The sequence below is a fragment of the Mustela lutreola genome, chromosome 6 (assembly GCF_030435805.1).
Source record: "Mustela lutreola isolate mMusLut2 chromosome 6, mMusLut2.pri, whole genome shotgun sequence".
Taxonomy (NCBI): domain Eukaryota; kingdom Metazoa; phylum Chordata; class Mammalia; order Carnivora; family Mustelidae; genus Mustela; species Mustela lutreola.
This window is the reverse complement of record NC_081295.1, coordinates 90,110,554-90,121,552: the sequence shown is the minus strand read 5'-3', so window position 1 is coordinate 90,121,552 and position 10,999 is coordinate 90,110,554. Positions and strand designations below refer to the sequence as shown.

The 10,999-nt window shown below is 43.1% G+C and overlaps 1 protein-coding gene across 5 annotated transcripts in view; it reads right to left on the bottom strand.

Annotated features, from left to right (window-relative positions):
* BICRAL (BICRA like chromatin remodeling complex associated protein) overlaps window positions 1–10,999 on the bottom strand; it is a 106,966-nt gene that overhangs the window by 4,831 nt on the left and 91,136 nt on the right. For all 5 annotated transcript variants that reach the window (XM_059177998.1, XM_059177996.1, XM_059177997.1 and 2 more), the window contains 6 exons: window positions 10,805–10,910; window positions 9,863–9,963; window positions 8,123–8,184; window positions 7,003–7,148; window positions 5,936–6,030; window positions 3,776–3,878 (listed from right to left, as the gene is read on the bottom strand). In XM_059177998.1, the coding sequence (XP_059033981.1) occupies window positions 3,776–3,878; window positions 5,936–6,030; window positions 7,003–7,148; window positions 8,123–8,184; window positions 9,863–9,963; window positions 10,805–10,910 (613 nt within the window). The remainder of the gene's footprint in view (window positions 1–3,775; window positions 3,879–5,935; window positions 6,031–7,002; window positions 7,149–8,122; window positions 8,185–9,862; window positions 9,964–10,804; window positions 10,911–10,999) is intronic.

Here is a 10,999-nt window from a genome sequence, read left to right as displayed (position 1 = left end):
TTTAATTAATGGCTGCTCTGAAACAGTCTGAAAACAGAAATTCGATGCTAGTAGAGCTGGGTTTCTCCTTTGGAGCAGAGGGCTCTGGAATGAGGCTTGTCTTTGAGTGATGGCACTTGGGTCCCTGCGGACACATGTGAGAGGACCAGGCATTATAAAGCTGCACTTTGCCAGAAGCACAGAACAGACAGTCGACACACATCCAGAATGGTATGTGCTTGGAAGGACAATGGCATGTGTAGTAAGCGGGTCTATGAATGAGCCCTGCACTGTGCCAGGCTTGAGGAGCCCAGGGTGGCAAGAGAAATGTTAGGATTGGGGAGGTTGAGGGAACAGAGGCAACCGGCTGTTACAGAAGGGCAGAAGAGGTATAAGAGGGCTATGGTGACACCTGTAAAACCGAAATTTGAATTTCTTCACCAAATCACAAAATGTGAGATGTAGGAAACACAGCCTTGACATCTAAAAAGAAGACTCCATCCAACAAACACCGGCTGTGTGGACACAACACACAGGGGGATGAAGCCCATCCAGGTCCTCGGGATGCTCGTGTCTGGGACGCTGTGACAAAGCAGGAGGGTTTATCTGTAAGTCCAATTCATTGTAAGGCAAGAGGAGATTGCAGGTTCTAGGATAGAGGGACAGAAATATATCCTACATTGTTCCCTTTCTTTTTGGAAAGATCTGAGGATTCTCATAGTTGCATGGCATTTCTTTCAGACCTTTCCTTTAGACTGAGTGTAAGGATCATTTATTCTTTTGAGAGATTTCATGAGCAGAGTCTTGATATCCAAGAATCAAGTTATAGTAACGGAAATATAGTCACTGAAAAATAATAGTCTAACAGTAGGGGGATGGTTTATTTTATTTATCTTTTTACAACATTAATTTATTTATTTGTCAGACAGGGGGAGACGGAGAGAGACCATGAGCAGGCAAAGGGAGAAGCAGGCTCCCCGCTGAGCAAGGAGGCCGATGCAGGACTCCATCGTGACCTGAGCCCAAGGCAGAATCTAACTGACCCAGCCACCCACACGTCCCTAGGGGAATGGTTTAGCTAAATTCTTAAATTAATGTATTAAAAACTGATTAACTATTATTTTGAAGACTCTAGCAAGTGATAAGAACTTCAGATGTGTTAAATGGAAGAAAATTAGAATAACAAAATCATATCTAGCATATGATTGTAACTATATGTAAAGGATGTATGCAAATGAGAACCAAAACTGGAAGAAAACTGGGAGAAATAAGAACTTTTTGTTTATAGGATGGTGCAAGTATGGGTAAAATTTATCCTCCATGAATAGTTATAATGTTATTTGATTTTAAAAAATATTAGAGGCCAGAAAAAAGGAGGAATTTTTTAAAAAAGTGTTCTTTTGTTTTTAAATATGTATTTGTCAGAAAGAGAGAGAACACAAGCAGGGGGAATGGCAGGCAGAGGGAAAAGCAGGCTCCCTACTGAGCATGGAGCCCAGTGTGCAACTCAATCCCAGGACCCTAGGATCATGACCTGAGCTAAAGACAGACGCTTAACCAACTGAGCCACTCAGGCATCCCAAGGAGGATTTTTTGGGAAAAGGTATTTATTTATTTATTTATTTGAGAGAGAACATGAGAGCGCGGAGAGGGTCAGAGGGAGAAGCAGACTGCCCGCTGAGCAGGGAGCCCCATGTGGGACTCGATCCCAAAACCCAGGGATCATGATCTGAGTGGAAGGCAGACGATTAACTGACTGAGCCACCCAGGGGTCCATATTTTTATTTTTTAGAAGATTTTATTTATTTATTTGAGAGAGAGAGGGAGAGAGAGAGCGCGCACAAGTGGGGGGAGGGACATTGGAAGAAGGAGGGAGAAGCAGACTCTCTGCTAAGCAGGGAGCTCTGTCTACATGGGGTTCAATCTGAGTCAACCAAGCCCCCCAGGAGGATTAGTTTTATTTTATTTTTATTTTTTAATTAAAATGTTTTTAAAAGATTTTATTTATTTGAGAAAGAGAAAAAGAGAGACAGAGTGAAAGAGCATGAGAGGGGAGGTCAGAGGGAGTAGCAGAATCCCCATGGAGCTGGGAGCCTGATGTGCGACTCCATCCCAGGATTCCGGGATCATGACCTGAGCTGAAGGCAGTCGCTTAGCCATATGAGCCATTCAGGGACACTTAATTAATTAATTAATTGATTAATTTTTAAAAGATTTTATTTATTTATTTGACAGACAGAGATCACAAGTAGGCAGAGAGGCAGGCAGAGAGAGAGAGGAGGAAGCAAGCTCCCTGCTGAAGCAGCCTGATGTGGAACTCGATCCCAGGACCCCAGGATCATGACCTGAGCCGAAGGCAGAGGCTTTAACCCACTGAGCCACCCAGGCGCCCCCCCTTAATTTATTTTTAAAATATTTATTGAGAGAGAGAGGAAGAGAGTACACAGAGGGAGAGGGAGAGAGAGAGAAGACTCCCCACTGAGCAGGAAGCCCGATGTGGGACTTGATCCGAGAACCCCGAGATCAGGACCCAAGCTGAAGGTAGAGGCTCAACCAGGTGCCCTGAGGATTCATTTTTCAAAGGCAGAACGTGTTGGGGCATGCTGAGCATGGAGCCTGCTCAGGATTCTTTCTCCTCCACCCACTATCTCACGCTTGCTCTCTCTCTTTCTCAAACAAAAAAGAAAAAAAAGCACAAAACAAACAAACCAAAAGCCAGCCCATGCGAAAAGGACACTTAGATCCTCCTCTGTCCCCCTAAGAGCAGGAAATAATCTCCCACATGCAGAGTGCTCTCCCTGTACCAGCAGATAGAGAGACATCCTTATTATCAGAAACAGGGAATTCAGGGCCCAGAAGGTATAGAAACAGCCCATTTTACTTTTCACTAATTTACTACTCCAGCCCAAATTCTGTTTAGAATTCCTTACTAACTGAAGCTCCCAGAGTTATGTCTTCTTTATCCTGTCAATTCCTCACAGATTTATTGTCTGTTTGTCTAAAAAGTATACAAACTGCCTGCCTTGGTCTTTCTTTGGGGTTCAATTTCATTACTGGGTCTCTGTACCTGTGTAATAAAACTTTTCTTCTCTCCTGTTAATATGTTTCATGTAAATTTAACTCCTCCAGCTAGAAAAACCTTGGCCAGAGGAGAATTTCTTCCTGTCCTTTGGTGCAATCAGTGGGAAGCTGGCAGGGGAAGAGAAAGGTATTAAACGGAGCATCTTAATTTATGAGCTCGCAGGCAGGGCCCCTAACAAAGCCTTGCACAGGGTAAGACAACTCGATAATTTGCTGAGGCTTACATGCTTCTGGGAAGGCTTCTAATTTAATTTAGTTCTCAAGAACTAGAGAAAGGGGGCGCCTGGGTGGCTCAGTGGGTTGAGCCTCTGTCTTCGGCTCAGGTCATGATCTCAGGGTCCTGGGATAGGTGGCATCAGGCTCTCCGCTCAGCAGGGAGCCTGCTTCCCCTCTTTCTCTGCCTGCCTCTCTGCCTGCTCGTGGTCTTTGTCTGTCAAATAAATAAATAACATCTTAAAAAAAAAAAAAAAAGAAATAGAGAAAGAAAAACAAGTTTACGTTTATAATGGGGAAAAACAATCACACAATGAACGTGGAATCCCAGCGTGGATTTTCTAGACTACAGACCCCACTGCTCACTCTGGGTTGTTTCTCCCCAGGATGCATTCTGTACTTTCAAGTTTCCCGCCCAGCGGCGGTTCAGACAGACTCCCCACGGCCGGCAGCCTGGAACCCCGGCAGCACCTCCCTTCCATTTTTCTCTGACATTTCTTACCAGGATCTACAAGTGCCAGACGCTTGTCTCGGGACAGAGAAGCTCTCTCCTCTTGGTTGAACATTCTGTCGATCATCACCATCTCAGCAGAGGGATTGATCCGCTGAAAACAAGACAATCTGGTCATTTCAGATGCCTTTTAACAAAGTACACCCATCCCACTGCGTCTTTGAAACTAACGAAGCAACCAGACATAAAGATTTGGTGTCTACGTTCTACTCACGTCCCATTTAGCTCCATTTATCCTTGTCACGTAAAGATGCATTTTTTGAAATTGTAATTTTTGGGAAAAGGTGATTTACACTGATTTCTCGAGAGGGTATGAAAACTAGGCCTGCCTCCCTTGCTTCCCCCGCATCTCTCTGCAGGTACCCACACCGAGCAGTTTAATAGGCTCTGCACAAAGTGGTTTGATGCGCACAAAGGCACTGACTTTCTTCTCTGTATCTGTATCTAATCTGACGTATCTTATTTCCCCTCTGCTTAATAATATGTTAGAGATCTTTTCATGAGGATGACATTTTTCTTGATATTCTACTATGATTTCAATGTGTTTTTTAGAAGACTTTCCTTAAAATTATTTTTTGCTGTACAGAAATGAAGCTTAAATTATATTTGTGAGTCTTATTTAACATGAAAATTCATAGCAGATATAAGATAACTTGACCAAGTAAGTGGTCCTTTCCTAAAAAATGGTAAGAGTTAAGTCTTTTTAATATCTCAGCATTTTTTTTCCTGAAATGGTTATCAATATAAGAACAACTATTTCAAAGTTTGGAGGCAAAATTTAAAGTAAATATAAATTATATATATATATAAGTAAACACACACACACGTTTATACTGTATCATGTAAGTACATAATGTAATTCAACTAAGCTCCCAAGGTATATCTCAAAGCTGATCTTAAATTGGAAACTGCCTGTAAGAGGTCAGTTTATAGGTGAAAGCCTGTATGATTTCAGATTTGGTTCTAAAATCTCAGAAGAATAGGGGGCACCTCTGTGGCTCAGTGGGTTAAAGCCCTTGCCTTCGCCTCAGGTCATGATCCCAGGGTCCTGGGTCTGAGCCCTGCATTGGGCTCTCTGCTCAGCGGGGAGCCTGCTTTCTTTCCTCTCTCTGCCTACTTGTGATCTCTGTCTGTCAAATAAATAAATGAAATCTTAAAAAAAAAATAAATAAAATCTCAGAATAGGTTTGGTCTTTCAATCATTTCCTGAGGCATCTTCTTTCTCTAACTGGTGTTTTAAAACTAAGTTTAGTTTCTCTTTGGGATGATGAAAACTTTCTGAATTTGACTAGTGGCTGATGGCTGCAAAACCTTACGAACAGGGCGCCTGGGTGGCTCAGTGGGTTAAGCCGCTGCCTTCGGCTCAGGTCATGATCTCAGGGTCCTGGGATCGAGTCCCGTATCGGGCTCTCTGCTCAGCAGGGAGCCTGCTTCCCTCTCTCTCTCTGCCTGCCTCTCCGACTACTTGTGGTTTCTCTCTGTCAAATAAATAAATAAAATCTTAAAAAAAAAAAAAAAAAAAAAAAAAAAACCTTACGAACATACTAAACACCATCAAGCTGCATATTTTTATGAGACTGATGCGCTGCCTACTGCGCTAAGGAGGCACCTAAGCTGCATATTTTTAGATCGTGCATGAACTTTATGGTATGTTAATGATCACTCAGTTAAAAACAAGATAAAGCTAATTTCCACATCTGTCATCCCCTGGGCTTTTCAGATGTTCTTCTGAACAATGTTCCCCACATCTCTGGGCTGGTGAGAGGGAGCTGACAGCATCAGAGTGTGCATGGGGGCTGGGGGCCTCAGATGGTCCTAGTCTGCTCCCTAGCTCTGCTAACTGCTCTGCAAACCCAGTAGCTGCAGGACGTTTGGTAAATTACTTAACCAAAGCCCTGGTTTGCTCATTTAGAACCAGCTCATTTAGAACAGCACTCATCAGGTGTGGGCAATCATGACAAGTGCAGCGAATGCCAAGTTCGCTTGGCAGGAGGACCAGTCAGGTGGAAGGTTTTCTACAGTCTTCAGTATCTGTGCCTTTGAGATTATGTTGGGAGAATGTAATTCCCTGAAGTTTTTTCCTCTCTGAATTACTAGCTGTGACCTGTGGGGTCTTAAAAAAACAAATACACTTGGTAGCATGAATTTTACCATGGCATCTTCTAGAAGCAGGCATCTGTATTTGTTAAGCATAGCTTGGGTCCTTTTTAGGAGCTGAGTGGCAACTGTTTCAAATTCATTGTCGACTTTAAAAAAAGAGAGAGAGAGAGAAAATGGTAAGAGAGTGCAATCACTCACTAGGTCTTTTCTTTCTCAGGACTGAAATGCATTACTCTTCCATTACTCAAACATGTCTTGCCTGTGACAGTCTTCTCTTCTTAGGTTAGCTTTCCTTGATTAAACGTGCTTCTGCACTTTCCCTCACTGTCCACTGTTAGGTGACTGGGGAACTCATCAAAATACTACCTTATTTTAACTTTAATTAGGAGGCCAAAACTAGAATACTTCTAACATGACCAATAAAAGAAAACCATAAAGCACAGACATGCAATAAATATCAATGAATAGAGAAGATCTGTTAGTCTAGATGGGCAAACCTCCACTTCCTTCCAGTGCTATGAGAAATGGAAACAGCTGAACAAGGAAATTAGGACTTGTTTTTTTAGGACTGGTTTTATGTAAGGACATAAACTAGTTCATGATATCTTGCAGGTCACAGTGCTGTGGCTCTGTCCTTTTCCTGCCGGTCTCCAAAGGTTTCCCATTTTCTAGTCACTCTGTGTCTTCACATCCCTGTGTCATGCTGGATCTGGACCCTATTCCCCAGATGCAGGGGACTGACTGGGACTAATCTGCGCTCAGATCAGAGACCGCAGCCAGGTAAGCAAGGCTGGTGGCCGCTGCAGGCGGGGTGAAAGCAGCGGAGGGCAGCATCTGCAGCTGGCCGTCCAAACAACACTTTGGGTTCAGTGCCCCCTGAATTGGTCAATAAAATACTCTGACCTTTGGGTATCCCCTCACCGAATATTGAGAAGAGTTAAGTCACAACCCTAAACAGGGACCACAGAAATGGAGTAAACTGGGAACAAGTTAGGTCTACAGTGAAAGACACGGACATGACCACCATCCGGGAGCCACAGGGCTTTCGCTCTTCTGTGGGGCATCTGTACGATGGTGTCTGGTGTCACAGGGGTGCTCTGGGGTGACAGCCTGTTTACCTTTCTTCAAGTCTTCCTCCGTGGGCATGGAGCCCTGGCACACGTGGTAGGACAGGAGCCTCTGTACCGCATCTCTTAGCGATCGGAACTGACTTTTGTCGGGTGTCACAGCGTGGGCTTGGTCCCTCTGTAACTGCTGGAGAATGCTTTAAAAGAGGAATTGCCAATGTCAGTGGAGATCCGTGGCAGGAAATCTAGTCATGATGGCTATTTGCATGCAAAGAAAGTCAGACCTATAGGAGTGTTATTATTCGTAGGATGGTGGTTCTGTGTTTTCTTCAGTTTCATACTTTGTACACCATGTTGGGAGTACAGTTTGGTTGAACTGTCTCCACAGGGGACTCACACTATGACCTTGGCTTCAAAAACATGGTGTTCCCACCAACCCCTCATGTGGGGGTGCTCACACGGATCTTGGCAATGCCTGACCGTTGGCCAGCTAAGCTTATGCTAATATTTCTGTTCCAAACACAGGAATTTATCAAACCATGCTTCTCCGCAGAGACCCTCTGGCCGATCAAAGGGTAATGTGGTATGCCAAAGACAAGAGAACTATTCTCCTTCAGAACAAACGAGCAGACAGTAGACTCAAACTATAATTGGTACATAGCTGACCCTTTAACAACATGAGGGGGCTGGGGGCACTGACTCCTGGCATAGTCAGATATCAGTATATTACCTGACTTTTCCAGAAGTTTACTAAGAGTGTCCTGTTGACTGGAAGGCTTACTGATTACACAGATAACTAATATATATTTTGTATAGTACATTTATTATTCTTACAAAAAAAAAAGCTAAGGAAAACACTATTACAGTGCTATGCTGTATTTATCGGAGAACATCTGCAAATAAGCAGACCTGCAGAGTTCAAATCCATGTTGTTCAAGGGTCACTGTACTTATGGGTCCTAATAGAAGCAAACTGTATCATTATTATTATATTATTATTATCATATATATAATATATAATAATATTGTAATAAATATTATTAAAGTTATTTTCAAAGTATATTTTTAAAAATACTACATATATTATTATAACCTGCCTTCTGTTGTATAGTGATTAAACATTAGGAACCTAGAGAAATGTTCAAAATGAGTCATTTCCAAGGGTCACTCACAAAGCTCCTTTAGTTAGCTGTTTTGCAGCAGGCCGCTTTTGTCCTCCTGAGTGACTATCCACCTGAAGACAAAACACATCTCTTAGTACTCCCTTCTGTAGAAAAAATACGCAGAATACCATTATACATAAAGGACATGACGTTGTGAATATTTTCTTTTCTTTTCTTTTTTTTTAAAAGATTTGAAGCAGGCTCCCCGCTGAGCAGAGAGCCCGATGTGGGGCTCGATTCCAGGACCCTGAGATCATGACCTGAGCCACCCAGGTACCCCATGAATATTTTCAACTCCTTATCAAGAGCATAGTCTAAAAATGCAGAAGTGCCCTGCTAAAAAATAAAACAAGCAAAGCCATAGACCTATATAGCAAAGTCACAATGTGTCAAGATCACGGGAGGCTGTGCTGTGCGATAGGTTACTTGGAAGGACGCAGCTTGTATTTAAAGCCTGAATCTCCAACTCTGTAAACGTATTATTAAACTTTTGGAGAAGTCTATTTTGTGGGTGCCAACTCCATGAACATCTGAAAATTCAGTTGCTGTTCCAGTCTAGGTGTGTGATCTAGTAGGGCATCTCTTTCTGTCTTTCTTTTTTCCTTTAACTAATCTCTACACCCAACATGGGGCTCAAATTCACAATCCTGAGATCAAGAGTCGCATGCTCCACTGACCGAGATAGCCAGGGGCCCACAGTAGCACTTGTTACATCAATGTTAAGGAAACAAACATGACTTATGTCAGAACCTGAGAACTGAACCAGATCCTTCATGGAGTCTTCTAGGCGGGCCCACACTATAACAAGTTTCATTAAACCATTAATTGGGGTTTGACGGAGAAGAATCTAAGGGCTCAGTAAACTGAAAACAAGATTTTTTTCCTTTCTTTTTAGATCAGTTGTTGGGTTAGAACACTATAGGGACTGGCTATATCATCACATTCCTGGTTGCTATAGCAGGAAAAAAACCTCTCCGTATAGGGGCACCTGGGTGACTCAGTGGGTTGTGTCTGACTTCACCCCAGTCATGATCTTGGGGTCCTGGATGGAGCCCTGCATTGGGCTCCATGCTCAATGGAGAGTCGGGGAGTCTGGCTGTCCCTCTACCCTTCCTCCTGCCACCCTGCTGTACACTTCTCTCTCTCTCAAATAAATAGATAAAGTCTTTAAAAAAAAAAAAAAAATCTCTCAGATAACCAAGATGAACAGATCCAGGGATGCCTGGGTGGCTCAGTCAGTTAAGCAGCTAACTTCTGCTTTCCACTATTAGGTCATGATCTCATGGTCTTGAGATTGAGCCTCACGCAGGTATCAGTGCTCAGTGGGAAGTCTGCTTGAGATTCTTTTAATCTGCTACCCACCCCTCTGCTTGCATGTGTGTGCTCTCTTGCTGTCTCTCAAATAAATAAAAAAAAAAAAAAAAGAGGAACAGATTCACTTTCGCCATGACAATGAGTGATGATTCAACAGTAAACAACATTTTTTCTTGAGTATCTACTATGTACTGGCTGCTAGTATATCGTTAATTCATGAGGAAATGACAGTATTGTAATTTGAGAAACAGAATAGGCACATCAATCCCATAAACAGTAACATAACGTGGCCTGGCCTGCAGGGAAGGTCTTCAGTGAGCACACTTTAACGCGCAGACGCCGGCAGGCAGCAACTACCAAGCTGAAGATGACAGGACTACATTTTCTCTCGGTCATGCTCAACATTAAGAAGTAGCTACGCAAACTGTCTTCTACCTGCACGGCCGGCTGGCTGGGAGATGATCCAACTACTTTTTCCTGCTGTGGCTGCGTGGTTCCTAAGGACCCGGGCATGACTTTGCTTCCAGAATCCTGCCCTATTAGAATGAACATAAGACAACAGAAGCAGTTAATTAAGCCTCTTATACAACGCATAGAGCCCAGCGTATGTGGATTACTGACCATTCTGAAAGGGATTTCTATATTTCCTGCTCTGAGGAAGGGGAGCAAGAAGTACATTTATCTATAAAAGCTCTAGAGGCAGAAGTCAGGATTCGTAAAGCCTATTTAGGTAGTAAATAGAAACAAATACATAAGTAAAAGGTAGTAAATAAAAGCCATCCAATGCAACAGTTTCAAATTATTCAAGGTCTGAGGACTAGGCCTCAAACCAGTAATCCGTCAGCAACACCGAACCCCCAAGACGCTCACAAATTAATGAATGAAGGCCCAAACAGGGGGCTAGAGGCTAGGGGGCGTTCCTGCTTTTGTCCTTTCTAGTGTTTAATGAGCAGTGTAGACATTCGAAGCTTTAGAAGAAATGGAAGACACAGTGCACACTATTTTTAGTCTTGTGGGGGATGCCAAAGAATAGATAAATAAAGTGACGTGAGGATAGTTACAAAGTCACCTGTGCCATATAGTACTAAAAAATAGATTTTATTGTTTCTGAGCAGCACATTTTTTCCCATATAATTTAGTGTGTCATAATTAATCAGAAGTGCTTTTTCTTTCTTTCTTTCTTAGTAGTATATAAAATGAAGGTACAGACACAACAGGGTCTGTTATTTGGGTGGAAAGGGCACAGGAGACATGGTCAGAGTGGGGATGAAGTGGAATGAGAAAGGTTGCAGGCTGGATGAGGGATGGCAGAAGATGTCCTCTGGGTTTGGGGAGAGAGGGGACAGTGGAGGGGAGCTTAAGATAAAGGCTCCTGACCTGGCAGCGTGGTGTTCAGGAGGCCAGGAATCTGTGCCTGCCTCAGGCCATCCGTGGTCTTGGAAGCAGCAATGGGGGAAGTCTGATTCAAACCTTTTTTCTGAGCCTGGGAAAAATATGGCCAAGAGAAGAAGTTAATTTCATGACTAAAAGCCTTAGCAGATTGCCCAAAACACCAACCAAGCCTGTTAATGC